Here is a 25,767-nt window from a genome sequence, read left to right as displayed (position 1 = left end):
TCCACTAACCCGGGCGACGCTGGGCCAATTATGCGGCGCCCCATGGGTCTCCCGGTCGCGGCCGGCTGTGACAGAGCCTGGACTCGAACCAGGATCTCTAGTGGCACAGACCACTGCGCCACTCGGGAGGCCAGGCGTTTGCACTTTTGCGATTATTCTAGTGGTTCCATTGCGCCAGGCAAGCTCAAAACATTTTATATTTGCATTTGACATTTTAGTAATTTAGCAGACGCTCTTATCCAGAGTGACTTACAGTTGGTGCATTCAGAGAGCCTCTGTGACACAGAGGTTGAGCAGTCTCGGTTGAGTGACCCGTCTTGAAGCATGACTGGTTATGGCCAAGAACATTGTTCTGAGCGATACCGAGCAATAGCAAGCAATCAAGCCCAGATAAACTATTTGAAATGATTTCAAATAGTATTTGAACCCAGGTCTGTCCATAATAACCCCAAGGGGCTAATGCTATGGTTTGTGACTAAGCCCTTCTCAGCCTCGCAAATGTCACCCTATTCCCTATATAGTGCACTACTTTTGACCAGGGCCCATATAAGGAATAGGGGGCCATTTGGGAGGCACACCTTACGTTGCCAATAAAACCAATACAACCCTCCATGGAGTGCACTGCCAGCAGAGGGGAAATGACTTAATGGGCTCTAATTGAGTGTGAAAGAGGGATCACCACAGGGGCCTCTGGGGTCTCTCAGGTGGGGTCAGTTCTAGAACAAGGGATTATTACCCATGAACAACAATGAAAAATATCCCAAAATATAGCTGTGAGCAGCAATGAATGGGGTTCACAGGATGGTAGAAAGGACACAAGATCAGCATAACAAGGCAAGCACTCTATCATGAAGGAAGTATCCTCCTTTATGTGCAATCATTAGTCTAAATACAAAATCTGGAGTGAATCTGATGGTTTTATGAGGAGAAGATGGTTTTGAGCATTAGCGTTACATATGCAAAGAATGAGAGGTTAATAGTTTCCTTGTTTTTTTTTTTAGATATCAATACCAAAGTCAGTGTGGTCTTAGGCCACTGTGGAGTGGATTTACAGTGGTTTAAATGGAAAGTAAAACCTTTTATTTATTTATTATTTAAACCAATCACTTATCTTTTCTCCAACTAAGTTAATGGTCTATGGGTCATGATAAGTAGATTTTTTTGAAGTATGTTTAGCATATTGTAGCATATTAGTGTATGCACCTTGGCGTATGCACCTTAATTGGGTAGAACGGGGCTTGTGGCTGTGGTGGGATGTGTTGAATGATATTGTCACCCTACTTCCGCTCTTCCCCTCTGGCACTTGAGGGTTTAGCGATTATTGGCCTCACCTCGACTCAATCACCTCTGTCATTACCTTCCCTATATCTGTCTGGTTCCCCGCTCTGTTCCCTGCTTCTGCATTAATTGTCACATGTTCCGATTAAATGTTTGACTCCCCATACCTACAGAATGCAGAAGCCATCATACGAAGCATCGGGGAGTGCTGACGTTTCCAGTTCGTCGGGCTGTCACGCCCTAGCTGGCTCGAGAGGTTTCTTGCCCAGGTTGGCTCGGAAGGCACCCATCCCACGTCAGGCCTCAGCCGGATCGTCAGGTTTTTACGCCTCTGCTGGATCATCGGGCTCCCATGCCTCAGCGGGATCGACAAGCCTCAACCGGATTGTCAGGCTCCTATGCCTCAGCCGGCTCACCAGGCTCCCACGCCTCAGCGGGATCGACAAGCCTCAACCGGATCGTCAGGCTCCTATGCATCAGCCGGCTCACCAGGCTCCCACGCCTCAGCGGGATCGACAAGCCTCAGCCGGCTCACCAGGCTCTCACGCCTCTGCTGGTTCATCAGGCTCACCCAGGTGGGATGCCGGGTGGTGCCTCCAGAGGGGGGGAGACTGTCACGCCTGCTCCCGCTCTTCCCTTCGGGTGCCAGGCTCCCCAGCCTAACACACTCCTGCCATCATCATTACGCACACCTGCCTTCCCCCCCGTCACGCGCATCAGCGATTATTGGACTCACCTGGACTCAATCACCTCTGTCATTACGTTCCCTATATCTGTCTGGTTCCCCGCTGTGTTCCCTGCTTCTGAATTGATTGGCATATGTCCTTGGTTACCCGTGTGCTGACTCTGTTCCTGTCTTGCTCTATGTCTGTTCCCGATTAAATGTTTGACTTACCTGCGTCTCATCTCCGGCGTCGGTCCCTACATGGATCAAATGCACATGGTTTCCATGTGTTTGATGCCATTCCATCTGCTCCGTTCCAGCCATTACTTTGAGCCGTCCTCTTCTCAGCAGCCTCCACTAATCTACTGGTATAGTGTGACCATCTTTGAAAGCATCAACATTATTTTTTCAGTCCAAAAACCAAATTTGGAGGGAATCTGACTTCTGGTCAAAAGTAATGCACTATGTAAGGGAATAGGGTGCTATTTGGAACGCACTCCATTGCTCTGTGGTCTATTTAAACCTACTGGTTTATAGGGTAGTAAATTAAGAGTCTGGGCCTCCTGGTTTGGGAATTGAGAGACTGTGAGGACTGGGATCCTTCAGACCGTTGACGTTATCCCCCTTGACGGTCAACACAGCAGAAAGTAACACACAACAATAGGATGTTTGGATGGCTGGGGACTGTGTGTGGACACATACACTCATGCACGGAAAACACACATTATTTTAAATTTACATTGTAGTCATTTTAGCAGACACTCTTATCCAGAGTCACTACAGTAGTGAGTCATTTAGCAGACTCTCTGATCCAGAGTCACTACAGTAGTGAGTCATTTAGCAGACTCTCTGATCCAGAGTCACTACAGTAGTGAGTCATTTAGCAGACTCTCTGATCCAGAGACACTACAGTAGTGAGTCATTTAGCAGACTCTCTGATCCAGAGTCACTACAGTAGTGAGTCATTTAGCAGACTCTCTGATCCAGAGACACTACAGTAGTGAGTCATTTAGCAGACTCTCTGATCCAGAGACACTACAGTAGTGAGTCATTTAGCAGACTCTCTGATCCAGAGTCACTACAGTAGTGAGTCATTTAGCAGACTCTCTGATCCAGAGACACTACAGTAGTGAGTCATTTAGCAGACTCTCTGATCCAGAGACACTACAGTAGTGAGTCATTTAGCAGACTCTCTGATCCAGAGACACTACAGTAGTGAGTCATTTAGCAGACTCTCTGATCCAGAGACACTACAGTAGTGAGTCATTTAGCAGACTCTCTGATCCAGAGACACTACAGTAGTGAGTCATTTAGCAGACTCTCTGATCCAGAGACACTACAGTAGTGAGTCATTTAGCAGACTCTCTGATCCAGAGACACTACAGTAGTGAGTCATTTAGCAGACTCTCTGATCCAGAGACACTACAGTAGTGAGTCATTTAGCAGACTCTCTGATCCAGAGACACTACAGTAGTGAGTCATTTAGCAGACTCTCTGATCCAGAGTCACTACAGTAGTGAGTCATTTAGCAGACTCTCTGATCCAGAGTCACTACAGTAGTGAGTCATTTAGCAGACTCTCTGATCCAGAGACACTACAGTAGTGAGTCATTTAGCAGACACTCTTATCCAGAGCGACTTACAATTAGTGCATTCATCTTACACACACACACACACATGCACACACACACTTTTACAATGACATCTGTTCCTTGTGAACTCTTTAGGAGGGGAGCATAGGCCAGTCGCAGTATAAAGTGAAGCTTTAAGGCTTGTGCATAGTTCTATTCCCGTCCTGTTTACATCCTCACATGACTCTAACATGGACTCTTCAGTAGCAATAAATACGATCAGCTCCGAAATTCACATTCCATGCGATCCATTCCCGAAACAGAATTAAAGTGAACGACACACTTCCATGTGTTAGTTACAGTTGAACTACCTTTCAAATTGCACCCTATTCCCTATTCCGTAGTAGTGCACTATTATAACAAGTAGGGTTCTATGTAGGATGCAGCCTTAGAGTTGGAAACATCTCACTCTCACTTTCACTCATCTGTAAGTGTCCCGGAGACATAGCCAAGTGTGACTTACAACACTATACCGTCACGACACAGCCACGACACCGTCACTACACTATCACCCAACCAAAATTATGATTCATACCTCTCCTCCTTTGCCCTCTCCCTTTCTGTAAAACATATGTCAAAATCACAACAACATGTTGTTGCCGTAGTTTATTAGCTTTTCCTGGTAGCAATGACTTAAGTGGCCCAAACTTTTGTGTGTTAGGCAACAGTGGGTATTTGCAAGCTCTGTTGTCATCAAGCCAAGCTATAAATTGACACATTTGGAAGCCACATGTACACTAAATTAGATGAAGCAAGCGCTCACTCAATCAGACTTGGGTTTAAGTAGTATTTTAAATCTTTCAGCTTTGAGTGTTCGCTAGACCAGAACCTTGAGTGCCAGATGGGCGGGGCTTGCACTTTTTGGGACAATTCCATTGGCTCCATTGCGCCAGACAAGCTTGACAAATACTATTATAATAAATACTAAATACTGTTTGAACTTTTTTTTTAATTTGCTGTTTTATACTCTTGTGAATTCAATAGTTTTTACTAGATTACTTGTAGTTTTTCATGTTGTCTGTCTGTAATTTTTTTGTAATGACTTTGTTGCTGCCTATCTTGGCCAGGGCGCTCTTGAAAACATAGATTTTAATCTCAATTTTGTTATTTAACTAGGCAAGGCAGTTAAGAACAAATTCTTATTTTCAATGATGGCCTAGGAACAGTGGGTTAACTGCCTGTTCAGGGGCAGAACAACAGATTTGTACCTTGTCAGCTCAGGGATATGAACAACAACTAACCACTAGGCTACCCTGCTTCCACAATGAGCCCTTCCTGGTTAAATAAAGGTTAAATAAAATAAATAAAAACCCAGGACTGCTGCTGTATACAGCAGAAGGAATTCCACTCGACTCCGCTCAATCTTGCTGCTGTGCAGTTTCAAGTTCATTCAATTCTGTCAGCACTGTGGCAATACAATAATCCATGTGTTAACTGTTCCTCCAAGCAGATGGGAAGTGGAAAAAAATGAATTGTACAAAATACACTGTATGTAAGTGATTACCATGATTAACTACTGGCTGGGAGGCATTTTCTGCACATTCCAGGTAGCTCCCTCTTCTTCCGGCCTTTATGTGAATTCCTGCATCGAAGATTGAGAGTGTTCATTGAGGATAACGGTTTCCAGTTGAGGAATCAATAAATCAAATCAAATCAACTACGCATTGGTTTAACTGTTTCTCCCGTTGAGCTTTCTTTTTACCGTTGGCTTGCCTTAAAAGTAGTGATGGGGGGGGGGGGGGGGGGTGTATAGTTACATTTCCTTCATAGCTTGTTTTCGATAATCTTTCTATATTTGTAGTAAACACAAAAAAGACATATGGTGAGCAGTATGTTTGGAACATCGAAACCCAATAAAGTATCTATTGCATATCGTATCGGCACCTAAGTATCGGGAGGTCCTTGGCAATTCCCAGCCCTACTTAATAAAATGAGTCATTATTTTGGGCTGGCTTTTCCTCTTCGTAGTGTGTCCCTTTTTATATCTTCCCCGTGTTGTAATCAGGTTACAAAGAGGATTGTAAAGCTATCTTTCGCCAAAATCATTGAATTAAAGAACTTCCTGGCTTTCAAGAACTGGTATACATGCCTAGCAAATCCTTTAAGATCAGTGGTGACGGAGTGAAAAGAGAAAGAAAGCTATCTAGAACTAGATTATTGGGACACATCCACAATCAGAACCTGCTTGTAAATGTACTTAAAGGTGTCACATTCTAACTATTCCCACTGTTTTGAGAGGTAGTTTTGTTCAAGGTGTCACCTTTTAACTCTTCCCCCTTCTTGTAAATGTAGTGAAAAGGTGTCCCCCTCTAACTCTTCCCCCATGTACATTTTGTAAAATGTGTCCTTCTCTTAACTCTTCCACCATGTAAATGTTGTGAAATGTGTCCCTCTCTAACTCTTCCCCCATGTAGATGTTGTGAAACGTGTCCTTCTCTAACTATTCCACCATGTAGATGTTTTGAAATGTGTCCCTCTCTAACTCTTCCCCAATGTAAATGTTGTGAAATGTGTCCCTCTCTAACTCTTCCCCAATGTAAATGTTGTGAAATGTGTCTCCCTCTAACTCTTCTTCCTTGTAAATTAAATTAAAGGTGTTCCCCTCTAACTCTTCCCCCTCTGTTTGTAGATGTGAATGAGTGTGAAAACCGCCCCTGTTCTAACGGACAGTGTAGGAACACAGCCGGCTCCTTTGCCTGCGAGTGCTCCCCTGGGAGCAAGCTGGACACCACAGGACTCATCTGCATTGGTAAATACACACGCACACACACACACACACACACACACACACACACACACACACACACACACACACACACACACACACACACACACACAGTCTTGTATAACTAACTTTGTGGGGACACACAATTCAGTTCCATTCAGAATCCTATTTTCCCTAACCCCTAACCTTAACCCTTAACCCTAACCCTAGCTCCTAACCCTAAACCTAGTTCCTAAACCTAGCTCTTAATCCTAAACTCAATTCTAACCCTAACACTAATTCTGACCTGAACCCTAAACCCCCTAGAAATAACGTTTGACCCTGTTGGGACTAACAAAATGTCCCCAGTTGGTCAAATTCGTGTTCGTTTACTATTCTCATGGAGACTTCCGGTCTAAACACATCCACTGTCAACACAGTAGATGAGATGGTCTTTCTGTGTATATCAAACGACCATCAATGTATTTTCAAATTGAAGAGAAATCAACCTCTTTCAGGTCATTGGAATGAATCATTCCTGTCTATGTAGAAATTGAGTAGAGAATGGTTTTGAAAAAGGCCATTTACAGCTGGAATGCAATGTTAGTTAGTGCAGTTAAACCTACATGCCACCTATAAATGTCTGTATAAATATACACACTGCATGTACTCTGTACTTCAATTTAGTTTTTATTTAGGCTAAGTTATGTAACTGTGCACTGCAATTTAGCATTTAGCTGTCAATGTGTACACTATAAACAAGAAACACTTCCTCCTTTTTCATCTGGTTCCCTAGTCCACCACCACCCTAAAAACTGTCATTTTAATCATAGACAGCCTGAAGGGGACCTGTTGGCTGAATATCCAAGATGGCCGCTGCGAGGTCAACATCAACGGCGGCACCCTCAAGTCAGAGTGCTGTGCCACCCTGGGCGCTGCCTGGGGAAGTCCCTGTGAGCAGTGTGAGAAAGGTAAGTTTTTTTTTTTTTTTATTTTATTTCACCTTTATTTAACCAGGTAGGCTAGTTGAGAACAAGTTCTCATTTGCAACTGCGACCTGGCCAAGATAAAGCATAGCAGTGTGAACAGACAACACAGAGTTACACATGGAGTAAACAATTAACAAGTCAATAACACAGTAGAAAAAAGGGGAGTCACACACATTCCTCCAGCTACCCCATAGACAATGATCAGGGGGTTTCTCAGCTCTGGTCATGGGTATCCTCTTTTGTATGCAGTATGGCATCCATGTTAGGAAGTTGTCAGTTGTCTGATGGAGTTTGGTTTGACCAATGCCAACTTCCTAATATGGATGCAGTAATTAGAAATGTAACTTAATGTCATCTAAAATGTAGTCTACTTAATCCCCAAAAGTAATTTATTTATCATGAGGGGGCCATAAACAATAACATGTTTGATTTGATTTAGCAGTGCTGCATACTCCAAGAAAGGTTAAAATCTCACCTTTCTGGTAAAAAAATGGTTATAAAATTGTTGAGGTGTAGTCACTTTTGAGGACACAGTACAAATATGAAATATTGTATATGCTGTATTATCCTTATATATTTTTTTTTATTCATATTTGTATGTTTAGTGTTAGAGAAAATATTTTCTAATGGTACTGTCTCTCTTGATCAAAACGTCTGGCCCCAACCGCTGTGAACATCATAGAGCTCTAGCTTGGCTTCCTGAACGTGTTTTTTACCAAATCGGCTTTCATCTCATATTAATCTTGTCTATGACAATCAGAAAGTGTTTTTTTTTTTTTTCAAATCTATTAATTATTTTACATTACTTTGCTAAATTTCGCTATAAATCGATCTCTGAATGTACTAGAGTGATGAAACCATACTCTCCTGCTGAGCTACGATGTCAGGATTCCTAGCATGTGCTTTGTAAGTAGTGTTCAGGGTTCCCTAGTCAGCCAGGAGTTGGAAGAGCGAATTAAATGGTAGGAGGAACATCCAAGCTTCAAGTAGAGTCAGATTTCACATCCCACGTCACTCTCCTGTGTCCGTGAGAACCAGAGCTACCGCTCAATGCAAGGCATTTCAATAACAGTGTCCACAGATCGATTTAGAAGGTAAATTGTCGGTCCGTCAGAACTGGTACCAGAACCACATTGCTATAACAGTAACTTGATCATGATCATTTGGTCTGGTATTTGCATCATTAATTAATAAACACAGATAAGTCTTTACTGTCCAGATAAGAGGAAAATAGCAAGTGACCTGCTTTGTGTTGGGGATTTCTGTATCTGTAGTTCATGCTATAAGTAGGTATACTACTGAACTGTAACACATGATGGCCACAGGAATCAAGGGCTGAATATTTGAATATGTTGTTTTGGGTGACATGGCCTTGGACCTGACTCTGTGTCTAAAGTAAACTGGGATTAGTAGTCCTTTTTTTTTTTAACATCTTTAACAGAATGGTTTCCCCATTACTGTAGTAATAAATAGAACTACAAAAACCTGCCATTTTTTTTTTGTTCATGTGGTCTGACACAATGCCCAGTGCAGTGAATGCTCCGGCACAACTCTCTGCTCGTGTCATTTCCCCTCACTGAAACAACCTTTCAGTTTAAGCTTTCACCGCTTGTGTCCCAAATGACACCTTATGGGCCCTGGACAAAGTAGTGTACTATATAGGAAATAGGTTGCCATTTGCGACACAACCAAGTTATGTTTTCCTTTTTTTTTTTTTCTGGCCACACAATCTACCCATATACCCATAATGCATTTGCCAGCAGTTAGTATAATGAAAATCCAAGCCACAAAAAGCTTTATTTAAAATCGTGTGGTTTTTCATCAGTGTAAGACAAACCCTACCCAATGATGATGTTTTGCTTGTGCTATACCACACACATGCCTTGATTTGGGCCGTTTGGGCCATTTACAGCTAATTTAGCGCTTTGTAAATCTCAGTGCTCAACTTAGCTTCATAGTTCTGTCAGTGCGGATAAGATATAGAAGCCAAATATGTAATGTTCCTCTCCTTAGCCCTGACCTGCACTTTATAATCACTTGCATGTGTTACACTGTGAGGCTCTGTCTGGAACAGAGCAGGGTTCCAGTAGTCCTTTAATATGGTTGCGTACTATGGCACCCTATTCCCTATGAAGTGCACTACTTTTGACCAGAGCCCTATGCGGGCCCTGGTCAAATGTAGTGCACTACACAGGGAATAGGGTGACATTTGAGATGCAAGACTGTGTTTGCTAGCTTCCGCTGTGAAATATGTTCTCTCAGAGTCCCCATAAAGTGCCACCTTTGGCAACAAAATCCATGATTCACAACATTCCCATCCACAACGACATTCCGACCTTTTGCAGATTCCATCTGTTCAAGGGGCTACGCCAGGCCGCGAGGAGTCAAATGTGAAGGTAAGTCCGACTTCAAGCATCAGCTGTTTTTCAGTCTACAAAACCCATAACCTTTGCTAGGTGTCTCTGCCAATGACAAAGGGTGGAATAAGTTTCAAGGTTCCCCACGGTCTTCAGAGATAGATGGGAGAGGTTTAGGGTAGCTGAAGGCTGGGACTAAAAACAAACTAAAGATAACTAATGTAAAATATACTGTACTGTGTCTGTAAAAGGTCATAGGATATAAGGTCTTACGGTCATAGGAGATAAGGTCTTAAGATCAAAAGGAGATAAGGTCTTAAAGTCATAGAAGATCAAGTCTTAAGGTCATAGGAGATAAGGTCTTAAGGTCATAGGAGATAAGGTCTTAAGGTTATAGGAGATAAGGTCTTAAGGTCATAGGAGATAAGGTCTTAAGGTTATAGGAGATAGGGTCTTAAGGTCATAGGAGATAAGGTCTTAAGGTCAAAAGGAGATAAGGTCTTAAGATAATTTAGCATGTCACTTAAAAGAACCCTAATTTCTTCTCTTCATTGACCCTGACCCATCGATAAGTAGACCTCTACATAGCTGTGGGATTGGGGTTGTTGGAACTCCACAGAGCAAAAATAAATGTCTTCATTCTGGATGTATATGTGGAATGGCTATAACAATTTGTTTATCGTTTACAGGATCTTCACAGTAGGACTGCCTTGTTGAACGTGTGAACTTTAATTTGCCTTACTTATAAACTTCTCTGGAATCCGATAATATGAAGAAACATGTTAAATTACAAGCCTAGTTTAAGCCAATGAGAAACCACTGAGCTACACAGGGAGAAGGAAAGCATCCTTCCTGGCTAGTCATGATTGGCTGAGATAATGGTGGGGCTGGACATGCCGATGAGTCCTGATTGGTCTGTCATGTCATAGCCTGGGGATTCCCCAGTCAGTACATAGATAATCCTTGCTACCTGGGATTTCCGGAAAAATATAGCTTTGGACAACTGCAAAAGGGTCGCTACAGCTCTCAAAAACATTGCTGCCCTGATTTTAGCTCTGTTTAAGTAGAGTGACTACTTAAGCTAAGGCTTAAGAGGGTGTGAACTATGCTGAATGGGCGTAAAAGAAGAAGAGCTCTCTAGGAAGTGTGAAATTCTCATTACAATCTTTCAAAGGGCATTTACTCCTACTTGTCTCTGGGATAACATGTTTATCAACTTTCAAAGCAGCATAACCTTCCCATGCAGCGGTCTAAGGCACTGCATCTCCGTGCAGGAGGCGTCACTACAGTCCCTGGTTCGAATCCAGGCTGTATCACATCCGGCCGTGATTGGGAGTCCCATAGGGCGGCGCACAATTGGCTCAGCGTCGTCCGGGTTTGTTCTTAACTGACTTGCCTAGATAAATAAAAGTTACATTTACCATTTTGATAAACAAATAATTTGCTATAAGCCTCAATAGAGAAATACAGATGTAAGTCATCAGAATCATTCAGTGCTTAAAACAATTGAAATGGAAATCAGTTATTGGGATAGGATAAAACGTATTATAGTATGTGAAGAATGTTTTCATATTGACAGACACCATCTGATAGTGTAGGGAGTTTCCCCAGTAACAGTTTTGATTGAATAGAATCAAATAGAGCCCATTGCTAAAAGGTGCTATCTAGAACCTAAAAGGGTTCTTCGGCTGTCCCCATAAAACACGTTGAAGAACTCTTTTGGCTCCAGGTAGAACCCTTTTGGTTCCCAGTAGAACCCTTTTGGTTCCAGGTAGAACCCTTTTGGTTCCAGGTAGAACCCGTTTGGTTTCCATATAAAACATTTTCCACAGAGGGTTCTACCCGGAACCAAAAAGGATTATCCCATGGGGGAAGCCAAAGTCACCTTTTGGAACCCTTCTTTCTATGATTGTATACTATAATGGTAGCAAATGCCTTGTGACACAAATAAAGATTTCACCTCTGCACCTTTTGTCTCTCTCTGCTTGCCGTAGACGTGAACGAGTGCGTGGTCTTCCCAGGTGTGTGTCCCAATGGGTACTGTGTAAACACCAAGGGCTCCTTCAAGTGCCAGTGTCCTGATGGTCTCACACTGGACTCCAGTGGCCGAGTGTGTGTGGGTGAGTGGACAAAACGGTGCAAAATCCCCGAAACTTTCCCAAATTTCCCTGTTTTTTTTCCGAAATCCTGTTTAGAGTATTTCTGGAATAAGCTGTGAGGGAATCTTCCAACCTGGAATTCTTCAACTGAGATAAAAAAAATTAATTGATTTTAGGAAATTATTGGAATTCTGCAACCTTAACAGACACAGTGATCCAATGAGTTGAAACATTCTCTTGGCCAGTTTCCAAGACACACATTAAGCCTAGTCCTGAAGTGAAGAGCTATTTCAATGGAAATTCTCCATTGAGCATGCTTTTAAGCCCGGGGCTAGGTCAAATCGTTGTCCCGAAAACCGCACCTCTGTTTATTTCTCAAATGTTGCAATGTGTAACTATTTGACCAAGGAGGTGACTGAGAATTCTTGGTTGAAGCCCTAGGGGGAGGGTTGTTGAGTAAGTTGCTTGTGTTGTGTTATCTGTATTGGTTTATGAAATAAACTCCATGGAATTGACAGTTTTCTTTAAATAAAGTCTGGTAAGAAAATAGACCATATAATAACTATACTGAACAAAAATATAAAGACAACATGCAACAATTTCAAAAGATTTTATTGAGATACAGTTCATATGAGGAAAGCAGTCAATGGAAATAAATTCATGAGGCCCTAATCTATGGGTTTCACATGGCTGGGAATACAGATATGCATCTGTTGGTCACAGATACCTTTTAAAAAAAAGGTACGGACGTGGGATCAGAAATCCAGTCAGTGTCTGGTGTGACCACCATTTGACTGAAGGCCAAATCAAACGAGCATAACGTCGCGTAGATGCAAGAAAAATAGACTTGCTTTCTAATTTGAAGCGCATGGAGCTATTGACGGCGTTGGCGCTGGCGGCCCCGTCTGTTTTCTGTACATTCTAATTACAGCGTGTACACGCTCATTCACTCTTTGTTTGATGTGGCCTTCATGAATCTCCTTCACATACAGTGGAGTTGATCAGGCTGTTGATTGTGGCCTGTGGAATGTTGTCCCACTCCTCTTCAATAGCTGTGTGAAGTTGCTGGATATTGTCGGGAACTGGATCAAGCTGTCATATAGCTCGATCCAGAGTATCCCAAAAATGCTCATTGGGTGAGTTTGCAGGTCATGGAAGAACTGGGACATTTTCAGCTTCCAGGAAGTGTGTACAGATCCTTGCGACATGGGGCCATGCATTATCATGCTGCAACATGAAGTGATGGCGGCGGATGAATGGCACAACAATGGGCCTCAGGATCTCGTCACGATATCTCTGTGCGTTCAAATGGCCATATCTAAAATGCAATTGTGTTCGTTGTCCGTAGCTTATGCCTGCCTCATACCATAACCCCACCTCCACCACGGGGCACTCTGTTTACAACGTTGACATCAGTAAACTGCTCGCCCACACGACACCATACACGTGGTCTGTGGTTGTGAAGCCCGTTGGACATACTACCAAATTTTCTAAAACAATGTTTTTTATGGTAGAGAAATGATCAAATCAAATTCTCTGCCAACAACTCTGGTGGATATTCCTACCAGACAAGTCCGACCTCAAAACATAAATGGAAAAATCAAAGCCTGTAACAGTAGCTTAGTGTAAAGGATTCCTTAATGTAAAGTGTTACCTTAATGTAAAGTGTTATCTTAATGTAAAGGATTCCTTAATGTAAAGTGTTACCTTAATGTAAAGGATTCCTTAATGTAAAGTGTTACCTTAATGTAAAGTGTTACCTTAATGTAAAGTGTTACCTTAATGTAAAGTGTTACCTTAATGTAAAGTGTTACCTTAATGTAAAGGATTCCTTAATGTAAAGTGTTACCTTAATGTAAAGTGTTACCTTGATGTAAAGTGTTACCTTAATGTAAAGGATTCCTTAATGTAAAGTGTTACCTTAATGTAAAGTGTTACCTTAATGTAAAGGATTCCTTAATGTAAAGTGTTACCTTAATGTAAAGGATTCCTTAATGTAAAGTGTTACCTTAATGCAAAGTGTTACCTTAATGTAAAGTGTTACCTTCATGTAAAGTGTTACCTTCATGTAAAGTGTTACCTTCATGTAAAGTGTTACCTTAATGTAAAGGATTCCTTAATGTAAAGTGTTACCTTAATGTAAAGTGTTACCTTAATGTAAAGTGTTACCTTAATGTAAAGTGTTACCTTCATGTAAAGTGTTATCTTAATGTAAAGGATTCCTTAATGTAAAGTATTACCTTAATGTAAAGGATTCCTTAATGTAAAGTGTTACCTTAATGTAAAGTGTTACCTTAATGTAAAGTGTTACCTTAATGTAAAGTGTTACCTTCATGTAAAGTGTTACCTTAATGTAAAGGATTCTTTAATGTAAAGTGTTACCTTAATGTAAAGTGTTACCTTAATGTAAAGTGTTACCTTAATGTAAAGTGTTATCTTAATGTAAAGGATTCCTTAATGTAAAGTGTTACCTTCATGTAAAGTGTTACCTTCATGTAAAGTGTTATCTTAATGTAAAGGATTCCTTAATGTAAAGTGTTACCTTAATGTAAAGTGTTACCTTCATGTAAAGTGTTATCTTAATGTAAAGGATTCCTTAATGTAAAGTGTTACCTTAATGTAAAGTGTTACCTTAATGTAAAGTGTTACCTTCATGTAAAGTGTTATCTTAATGTAAAGGATTCCTTAATGTAAAGTGTTACCTTAATGTAAAGTGTTACCTTCATGTAAAGGATTCCTTAATGTAAAGTGTTACCTTAATGTAAAGTGTTACCTTAATGTAAAGTGTTACCTTATTGTAAAGTGTTATCTTAATGTAAAGTATTCCTTAATGTAAAGTGTTACCTTCATGTAAAGTGTTATCTTCATGTAAAGTGTTACCTTCATGTAAAGTTTTACCTTAATGTAAAGTGTTACCTTAATGTAAAGTGTTACCTTCATGTAAAGTGTTACCTTCATGTAAAGTGTTACCTTCATGTAAAGTATTCCTTAATGTAAAGTGTTACCTTAATGTAAAGTGTTACCTTCATGTAAAGTGTTATCTTAATGTAAAGGATTCTTTAATGTAAAGTGTTATCTTAATGTAAATTATTATTTAATGTAAAGTGTTACCTTAATGTAAAGTGTTATCTTGGTAGGATCTTATTTTATTTTTGTATGTGTTGACTGCTATGGATGAACTATAAACTCCACTGTATCTGACAGACGTGCGGTCTGAGCACTGTTACCTGACGTGGGAAGAGGACTCGTGTGCCAAGCCCGTGCCCGGCCGTTTCCGCATGGACGCCTGTTGCTGCACGATGGGCGCCGCCTGGGGGAAGGAGTGTGAGGCGTGCCCCCTGCCTGGCACTTCCGAGTATGACGCCCTCTGCCCCCGAGGCCCAGGCTTCGCCAACCGAGGAGACGTCCTCACCGGAAGGCCCTTCTATAAAGGTGAGGGAGTAGCGTTGGTTGTTTCCCAAAAGGTTTTCCAGAAATCCTGGTAGTTAGTGTCACTCCTCAATAATACATAATTTAGCAAACCGATAACAGGAAGTAAGGATAGGAAGTATAGGAAGTAGGACTAGGTAGTGATTAATATGCATCTGTAATAGGAAGTAGGACTAGGTAGTGATTAATATATGTTATAGGAAGTAGGACTAGGTAGTGATTAATATGCATCTGTTATAGGAAGTAGGACTAGGTAGTGATTAATATATGTTATAGGAAGTAGGACTAGGTAGTGATTAATATATGTTATAGGAAGTAGGACTAGGTAGTGATTAATATCTGTTATAGGAAGTAGGACTAGGTAGTGATTAATATGCATCTGTTATAGGAAGTAGGACTAGGTAGTGATTAATACCTGTTATAGGAAGTAGGACTAGGTAGTGATTAATATATGTTATAGGAAGTAGGACTAGGTAGTGATTAATATATGTTATAGGAAGTAGGACTAGGTAGTGATTAATATCTGTTATAGGAAGTAGGACTAGGTAGTGATTAATATGCATCTGTTATAGGAAGTAGGACTAGGTAGTGATTAATATGCATCTGTTATAGGAAGTAGGACTAGGTAGTGATTAATATCTGTTATAGGAAGTAGGACTAGGTAGTGATTAATATCTGTTATAGGAAGTAGGACTAGGTAGTGATTAATATCTGTTATAGGAAGTAGGACTAGGTAGTGATTAATATGCATCTGTTATAGGAAGTAGGACTAGGTAGTGATTAATATCTGTTATAGGAAGTAGGACTAGGTAGTGATTAATATGCATCTGTTATAGGAAGTAGGACTAGGTAGTGATTAATATCTGTTATAGGAAGTAGGACTAGGTAGTGATTAATATTTGTTATAGGAAGTAGGACTAGGTAGTGATTAATATCTGTTATAGGAAGTAGGACTAGGTAGTGATTAATATCTGTTATAGGAAGTAGGACTAGGTAGTGATTAATATCTGTTATAGGAAGTAGGACTATGTAGTGATTAATATCTGTTATAGGAAGTAGGACTAGGTAGTGATTAATATCTGTTATAGGAAGTAGGACTAGGTAGTGATTAATATCTGTTATAGGAAGTAGGACTAGGTAGTGATTAATATCTGTTATAGGAAGTAGGACTAGGTAGTGATTAATATGCATCTGTTATAGGAAGTAGGACTAGGTAGTGATTAATATCTGTTATAGGAAGTAGGACTAGCTAGTGATTAATATCTGTTATAGGAAGTAGGACTAGGTAGTGATTAATATGCATCTGTTATAGGAAGTATGACTAGGTAGTGATTAATATCTGTTATAGGAAGTAGGACTAGGTAGTGATTAATATATGTTATAGGAAGTAGGACTAGGTAGTGATTAATATCTGGTATAGGAAGTAGGACTAGGTAGTGATTCATACCTGTTATAGGAAGTAGGACTAGGTAGTGATTAATATCTGTTATAGGAAGTAGGACTAGGTAGTGATTAATATGCATCTGTCTGTTATAGGAAGTAGGACTAGGTAGTGATTAATATGCATCTGTTATAGGAAGTAGGACTAGGTAGTGATTAATATCTGTTATAGGAAGTAGGACTAGGTAGTGATTAATATGCATCTGTTATAGGAAGTAGGACTAGGTAGTGATTAATATATGTTATAGGAAGTAGGACTAGGTAGTGATTAATATGCATCTGTTATAGGAAGTAGGACTAGGTAGTGATTAATATCTGTTATAGGAAGTAGGACTAGGTAGTGATTAATATCTGTTATAGGAAGTAGGACTAGGTAGTGATTAATATGCATCTGTTATAGGAAGTAGGACTAGGTAGTGATTAATATATGTTATAGGAAGTAGGACTAGGTAGTGATTAATATCTGTTATAGGAAGTAGGACTAGGTAGTGATTAATATGCATCTGTTATAGGAAGTAGGACTAGGTAGTGATTAATATCTGTTATAGGAAGTAGGACTAGGTAGTGATTAATATCTGTTATAGAAAGTAGGACTAGGTAGTGATTAATATCTGTTATAGGAAGTAGGACTAGGTAGTGATTAATATCTGTTATAGGAAGTAGGACTAGGTAGTGATTAATATCTGTTATAGGAAGTAGGACTAGGTAGTGATTAATATCTGTTATAGGAAGTAGGACTAGGTAGTGATTAATATGCATCTGTTATAGGAAGTAGGACTAGGTAGTGATTAATATATGTTATAGGAAGTAGGACTAGGTAGTGATTAATATGCATCTGTTATAGGAAGTAGGACTAGGTAGTGATTAATATCTGTTATAGGAAGTAGGACTAGGTAGTGATTCATATCTGTTATAGGAAGTAGGACTAGGTAGTGATTAATATATGTTATAGGAAGTAGGACTAGGTAGTGATTAATATCTGTTATAGGAAGTAGGACTAGGTAGTGATTAATATCTGTTATAGGAAGTAGGACTAGGTAGTGATTAATATCTGTTATAGGAAGTAGGACTAGGTAGTGATTAATATCTGTTATAGGAAGTAGGACTAGGTAGTGATTAATATGCATCTGTTATAGGAAGTAGGACTAGGTAGTGATTAATATATGTTATAGGAAGTAGGACTAGGTAGTGATTAATATGCATCTGTTATAGGAAGTAGGACTAGGTAGTGATTAATATGCATCTGTTATAGGAAGTAGGACTAGGTAGTGATTAATATATGTTATAGGAAGTAGGACTAGGTAGTGATTAATATCTGTTATAGGAAGTAGGACTAGGTAGTGATTAATATGCATCTGTTATAGGAAGTAGGACTAGGTAGTGATTAATATATGTTATAGGAAGTAGGACTAGGTAGTGATTAATATCTGTTATAGGAAGTAGGACTAGGTAGTGATTAATATGCATCTGTTATAGGAAGTAGGACTAGGTAGTGATTAATATATGTTATAGGAAGTAGGACTAGGTAGTGATTAATATCTGTTATAGGAAGTAGGACTAGGTAGTGATTAATATGCATCTGTTATAGGAAGTAGGACTAGGTAGTGATTAATATGCATCTGTTATAGGAAGTAGGACTAGGTAGTGATTAATATCTGTTATAGGAAGTAGGACTAGGTAGTGATTAATATCTGTTATAGGAAGTAGGACTAGGTAGTGATTAATACCTGTTATAGGAAGTAGGACTAGGTAGTGATTAATATCTGTTGTACGAAGTAGGACTAGGTAGTGATTAATGTGTGTCTTTGTTATAATAGATGTGGATGTGTCTCTCTTTGACAGACATCAATGAGTGTAAGGTGTTCCCCAGCATGTGTGTCCATGGAAAGTGTCGCAACACCATAGGCAGTTTCAGGTGCCACTGCGCCGGAGGATTTTCCCTCGATATGGAAGAACGCAACTGCACAGGTGAGACAATGACCTCATTGTGTCCCGTTATTTTGGATAGAAAGTACCTGTTAATACAGTTTGTCCCGATTGCGTGAACATTTTTGTCACAATAGGGATCACTTTTGCAAAACAGTTAGCACAGCCCACCAAACTGAAGTGTGTTTGCGTAATGCACTAACAAAACATAAAAACCTTAAAATACCTGTCACAAAATTAAACAAAACAGTATAATCTGTCATCGATTGAGAATATTTATTTAGCAAAATTAACTAATGTATGTTCTCAAAGTTTATTTGTCGTGTACACAGTTTACACAGTTTACAGCAGGTATAAACAATGTGGTGAAATGCTTACTAGCAAACTCCCTCAACAGTGCAGTACAAATATCAATATCAATGTCAATATAAAATATATGATAACATCTGTTCTGCTGTCCTCTGTGTGTGTGTGTGTGTGTTCAGACATAGATGAGTGTCGTATCTCTCCGGACCTGTGTGGCCAAGGGGTTTGTGTCAACACTCCGGGTAGTTTTGAGTGTGAGTGTTCCGAGGGCTATGAGAGTGGCTTCATGATGATGAAGAACTGCATGGGTGAGTCCAACTTCTCTATCTCTCTCTTCCTCACTCTGTAGTATCTCTCGCTATCTCTCTCTTCCTCACTCTGCAGTATCTCTCGCTATCTCTCTCTTCCTCACTCTGCAGTATCTCTCGCTATCGCTCTCTTCCTCACTCTCTCTAACTCTTCCTCACTCTCTCTCTCTTCCTCACTCTACAATATCACTCTCTCGCTCTCTCTCTCTCCCTCTCCACAGTATCTTTCTGTCTCTCTCTCGCTCTCTCTCTATCTTCCTCTCTCTACAGTATCTAATCTCTCTCTCTTCCTCTATCTTCCTCTATCTTTCAGTCTCTCTCATCCTCTTTAGAGTCTCTCTCAATTTAATTTGAATTCAAAAGTATTTATTGGCTTGGGGAACATGTTTACATTGCTAAAGCAATGTCAAATAGATAATAAACAAAAGTGAAATAAACAGTAAAAATGAACAATAAACATTACACTCACAAAAGTTTCAAAGGAATTGAGACATCAAATGATTATATTATGGCTATGTACAGTGTTATAACAATGTGCAAATAGTTCAAGTACAAAAGGGAAATTTAATAAACCGTCTGAGTGGAGCAGCGGTCTAAGGCACTGCATCTCAGCGCAAGAGACGTCACTACAGTCCCTGGTTTGAATCCAGGCTGTATCCCCTCCGGCTGTGATTGGGAGTCCCATAGGGCGGCGCACAATTGGCCCAGCGTCGTCCGGGTTTGACCGGGGTAGGTCAAACCTTAACTGACTTGCCTAGTTAAATAAAATAAAGGATAAATAAAAAATGTAATAAAAATATGGGTTGTATTTAGAATGGTGTTTGTTCTTCACTGGTTGCCCTTTTCTTGTGGCAACAGGTCACAAATCTTGCTGCTGTGATGGCACACTGTGGTATTTCATACAGAAGATATGGGAGTTTATCAAAATTGGAATTTGTTGTGGGTCTGAGTAATCTGAGGGAAGTATGTGTCTCTAATATGGTCAAACATTTGGCAGGAGGTTAGAAAGTTCAGCTCATGTTCCACCTCATTTTGTGGGCAGTGTGCAAATAGCCTGTCTTCTCTTGAGAGCCATGTCTGCCTACGGCGGCCTCTCTCAATACCAAGGCTATGCTCACTGAGTCTATACATAGTCAAAGCTTTCCTTAATTTTGTGTCAGTCAGAGTAGTCAGGTTTTTTGCCATTGTGTACTCTCTGTTTAGGGCCAAATAGCATTCTAGTTTGCTCTGTTTAAAAAAAAAAATAATTTCCACTGTGTTTTGTCATGATTTGGTTTGGGTCTAGTTGTGTTGCTGTCCTGGGACTCTGTTGGGTCTGTTTGTGTTTGTGAACAGAGCCCCAGGACCAGCTTGCTTAGGGGACTCTTCTCCAGGTTCATCTCTCTGCAAGTGGTAGCTTTGTTAAGGAAGGTTTGGGAATTGCTTCCTTGTAGGTGGTTGTAGAATTTAACAGCTCTTTTCAGGATTTTGACAATTAGCGGGTATCGGCCTAATTCTTTTCTGCATGCATTATTTGGTGTTTTAGGTTGTACACTGGGGATGTTTTTGCAGAGTTCTGCATGCATAGTCTCAATTTGGTGTTTGTTCCATTTAGTGAATTTTTGGTTGGTGAGCAGATCCCAGACCTCACAACCATATATGGCAATGGGTTCTATAACTGTTTCAAGTATTTTTAGCCAGATCCTAATTGGGATGTTGAGTTTTATGTTCCTTTTGATGGCGTAGAAGGCTCTCTCTCTCTCTCTACAGTATCTCTCTCTCTTCATCTCTCCACAGTCTCTCTCTACAGTCTCTGTCTCTCTCTTCCTCTCACTACAGTATCTCTCTGGGTGTTTCTCAAAATTCATACTACCATGCTCCGAGCCATGCAAATTGAAGCACGGGAGGGTTGGAGTATGAGTCCAAATCAAAGCATGAGTCCAAATTAAGAAACGGAGCACGCAGGGCACTTCTTTGTACATCTTTTGATGTATGCATTCTGCCGTGCTCTATACTCTCATCCTCTGGGTGTTTCTCAATATGCATTCTGCCGTGCTCTACACTCTCATCCTCTGGGTGTTTCTCAATAAGCATTCTGCCGTGCTCTACACTCTCATCCTCTGGGTGTTTCTCAATATGCATTCTGCCGTGCTCTACACTCTCATCCTCTGGGTGTTTCTCAATATGCATTCTGCCGTGCTCTACACTCTCATCCTCTGGGTGTTTCTCAATATGCATTCTGCCGTGCTCTACACTCTCATCCTCTGGGTGTTTCTCAATATGCATTCTGCTCTACACTCTCATGCTCCAAGTGCATTCTCCGACGATGTTCTCTTGATGTCACGACTTCCGCCAAAGTTGGCTCCCCTGCCTGTTCGGGCGGTGCTCGGCGGTCGTCGTCACCGTCCTACTAGCCGCTACCGATCCCTTTTCCGTTTGTCTGTTGGTTTTGTTATATTAGTTTCACCTGTGTGTATTCTGGTTTAATTAGCTTCCCTATATGTAGTAGTTTGTCCCGCCCTTGTTTTGTGTGGGATTTTTTGTTACTCTGTTGGATGTGGTTTTCATGTGTGTATTCTCCGGACTGTTTGGTCCTGTGTTTGGGCTGGTCGATGTGCCCTGTATGTTGGCGTGACCGTTTTTTGGCCGGAGAATAAATCACGATATACTGAACCCTGCTCTCTGCGCCTGATTCCAACCCACCACTCCTAGTATCCCGTGACTCTTGAGTACGTTCTTGTTAGTGAACCGTCGTCCAGCCAGGACAATGGCAATAGAGACAAAATAAGATATACACAAAGCATACGTTTTACTTCATAACTATCAGCTAGCTTTATGTCCCTACTACAGTCCCTGGTTTCGAATTCAGGCTGTATCACATCCGGCCGTGATTGGGAGTCCCACAGGGCGGCGCACAGCGTCGTCCGGGTTTGGCCGGGGTAGGCCGTCGTTGTAAATAAGAATTTGTTCTTAACTGACTTGCCTAGTTAAATAAAGGTTAAATAAATCATTAAATATGTGAAATGAATAATGTACTGTAGCTAACCAGAAAGTTTAACAGGCAAAAATGACCTAAAACTAGATAGATGTAAATTCTTTATGGGTAGCTAGTTAACAATTCTTTGTGGCTATCTGACTAGCTAATAGTAGTAGCTAGCCAGTTAGCACTATTGACTTATTATTTGTATTTATTAAGGATCCCCATTAGCCGTTGCCAAGGCAGCAGCTACTCTTCCTGGGGTCCAGCAACATTAAGGCAGTTATATACAATTTAAGATATTACATGACATTTCATAACACATAACACTCCACTATCACATATCTACAATACAACATCCATGTGTATGTGTGTAGAGTGCATGTCTTATGATGTGTATTTGTGTCTGTGCCAGTGTTTGTGTTTCTTCACTGTCCCCACTGTTCCATAAGGTGTATTTATTTCTGTTTTTTAAATCAAATTTCACTTCTTGCATGAGTTACTTGATGTGGAATAGAGTTCCTTGTAGGTCATGGTTCTATGTAGTACTGTGCGCCTCCCATAGTCTGTTCTGAACTTGGGGACTGTGAAGAGACCTCTGATGGCATGTCTTGTGTGGTATGCATGGGTGTCTGAGCTGTGTGCCAGTAGTTCAAACAGACAACTTGGTGCATTGAACATGTCAAAACCTCTCACAAATACAAGTAGTGATGAAGTCAATCTCTTCTCCACTTTCAGCCAGAAGAGGTTGACGTACATATGATTAATATTAGACTCTTGTGGCTGGCCGGGTGCAGTGCACGCTGACACGGTTGCCAGGTGTACGGAGTTTCTTCCCGACACATTGGTGCGGCGGGCATTGTGTGAAGAAGCAGTGCGGCTGGTTTGTGTTTCGGAAGGACGCACGGCTCTCGACCTTAGCCTCTCCCGAGTCCGTACGGGAGTTGCAGTGATAGGACAAGACTGTAACTACCAATGGGATTCCACGAAATTGGAGAGAAAAAGGGCAAAATAATAAAGTATAAGAAGAAGAAGAAGAACAAAAGAATGCAGAGCTGCGCTTTATTATGGGCAGACTTCTCCCCATCTTAGCTACTGTTGTATCAACATGTTTTGACCATGACAGTTTACAATCCAGGGTTACTCCAAGCAGTTTATTCACATCAACTTACTCAATTTCCACATTATTTATTACAATATTTAGTTGAGGTTTAGGGTTTAGTGAATGATTTGTCCCAAATACAGTGCTTTTAGTTTTGGAAATATATAGGTAACTTGTTCCTTGCCATCCATTCTGAAAATAAAGGTAAACTGTTGTCCTTTCAGTCGCTGTGGTAGCTGACGTGTATAGAGATGAGTCATCCGCATACATAGACACACTGGCTTTACCCAAAGCCAGTGGCATGTCGTTAGTAAAGATTGAAAAAAGTAAGGAGCCTAGACAGCTGCCCCTGATTCTACCTGGATTTTATTGGAGAGGCTTTCATTAAAGAACACCCTCTGTGTTCTGTTAGATAGGTAACTCTTTATCCCCATATAGCAGGGGTGTAAAGCCATAACACATACGATTTTCCAGCAACAGACTATGATCGTCAAAAGCCGCACTGAAGTCTTACAAAACATCCCCCCACAATAATTTTGATCATCAATTTATCTCAGCCAATCATTAGTCATTTTTGTAAGTGCTGTGCTTGTTGAATGTCCTTCCCTATAAGCATGCTGAAAGTCTGTTGTCAAGTTGTTTACTGTGAAATAGCATTGTATCTGGTCAATTTTTTTCCAAAAGTTTACTATGGGTTGCTAACAGGCTGATTGGTCAGCTACTTGAGCTTTACTATTCTTGGGTAGCGGAATGACTTTTACTTCCCTCAAGGCCTGAGAGCACATACTTTCTAGTCGGCTTAAACTGAAGATGTGGCAATATTGTCCGCTCATTTTCCATCCAAGTTGTCAGACCCAGGTGGCTTGTCATTGTTGATAGACAACAATCATTTTTTCACCTCTTCCACAATGACTTTACGGAATTAAGAATTACAATTCTTGTCTTTCATAATTTGGTCAGATACTGTATACTTGGATGTGTAGTGTCAGCGTTTGTTGCTGGCATGTCATGCCTAAATTTGAAAAAAATCATTAAACTAGTTTGCAATATCAGTGGGTTTTGTGATGAATGAGTCATCTGATTCAATGAATGATGGAGCTGAGTTTGCCTTTTTTCCCAAAATTTAATTGAAGGTGCTCCAAAGCTTTTTACTATTTTTTTTAATGTAATTTATCTTTGTTTCATAGTGTAGTTTCTTCTTCTTTTGATTCAGTTTAGTCACATGATTTCTCAATTTGCAGTACATTTGCCAATTGGTTGTACAGCCAGACCTATTTACCATTTATTTTGCCTCATCCTTCTCAATAAAATAATTTTTCAATTCCTCATCATTCCAAGGGGATTTAACAGTTTTTACAGTCATTTTCTTAATGGGTGCGTGCTTATTAGTAACTGGAATGAGCAATTTCATAAATGTGTCAAGTGCAGCGTCTGGTTGCTCCTCATTACACACCACAGACCAGCAAATATTCTTTACATCATCAACATATGAATCACTACTTCTTGTATGACCTCTTAAACACTATTTTAGGCCCAGCGTCTGGAACTTTGGTTTTCCTAGAGATGGCTACTATATTGTGATCACTACATCCTATGGATCTGGATACTGCTTTCAAGCAACTTTCTGCAGAAGTAGTAAAGATGAGATCAATACATGTTGATGATTTCATTCCTGTGCTGTTTGTAACTACCCTGGTAGGTTGACTGATAACCTGAACCAAGTTGCAGGCACTGTTTACAGTTTGAATTTTTTTCCTGAGTGGGCAGCTCGATGAAAACCAGTCAATATTTAAATCACCCAGAAAATATACCTCTACTGATATCACATACATTATCAAGCATTTCACACATGTTATCCAGATACTGACTGTTAGCACTTGGTGGTCTGTAGCACCTTCCCACCAGAATGGGTTTTAGGTGAGGCAGATGAACCTGTAGCCATATTACTTCAACAGTATTTAACATGCGATCCTCTCTAATCTTTACAGGAATGTGGCTCTGAATATAAACAGCAACACCTCCACCTTTGGTATTTCTGTATTTTCTGTAAATGCTATAACCATGTATTGCTACCACTGTATCATCTAAGGTATTATCAAAGTGAGTTTCAGAGATCAGAATATGAATGTCATCTGTTTTTAGCACATTATTGACTTCATTAACCTTGTTTCTTAAGCTACATATGTTAATGTGAGCAATTTTTAACACTTTGCTGGGATGCTTGATTGTTTTTCTTGCTTTACTGGGAAGCTTAGCAGAGGTAGACATGCTCAGGTTATTTATGTTAGTGCAGGGTGAGCTGCACACAGTGGACTTCCTGCCAGGGCAAACCACCTCAGTGTTAACAGTATAACTCTGGTTCATAGGCACATGATTACTGTATACAATAGCTGTGGAATCAGCAGAAGCATTCAGACCGACAACCGCCGAAACATCCATAACGATATGAATGAATGTCACTCTGAACTATCCATTCTAACCACGACAGAGGACAAACTCTCCAACAGAAACTAACAACAGAGACCCCGACAACACACTGAGCGTAAATATACTGTATATATTAATAGCAATTGTTCCCG

The 25,767-nt window shown here is 40.4% G+C and overlaps 1 protein-coding gene across 1 annotated transcript in view; it reads left to right on the top strand.

Annotated features, from left to right (window-relative positions):
* LOC139408287 (fibrillin 2a) overlaps nt 1-25,767 on the top strand; it is a 231,743-nt gene that overhangs the window by 96,487 nt on the left and 109,489 nt on the right. Inside the window, exons 20-26 of the mRNA XM_071151997.1 lie at nt 6,202-6,321; nt 7,110-7,247; nt 9,611-9,661; nt 11,617-11,742; nt 14,926-15,153; nt 18,433-18,558; nt 19,002-19,130. Of these exons, the coding sequence (XP_071008098.1) occupies nt 6,202-6,321; nt 7,110-7,247; nt 9,611-9,661; nt 11,617-11,742; nt 14,926-15,153; nt 18,433-18,558; nt 19,002-19,130 (918 nt within the window). The remainder of the gene's footprint in view (nt 1-6,201; nt 6,322-7,109; nt 7,248-9,610; nt 9,662-11,616; nt 11,743-14,925; nt 15,154-18,432; nt 18,559-19,001; nt 19,131-25,767) is intronic.

This window comes from Oncorhynchus clarkii, chromosome 5, assembly GCF_045791955.1.
Source record: "Oncorhynchus clarkii lewisi isolate Uvic-CL-2024 chromosome 5, UVic_Ocla_1.0, whole genome shotgun sequence".
Lineage (NCBI taxonomy): Eukaryota > Metazoa > Chordata > Actinopteri > Salmoniformes > Salmonidae > Oncorhynchus > Oncorhynchus clarkii.
This window is presented reverse-complemented; position numbering and strand designations above follow the sequence as displayed.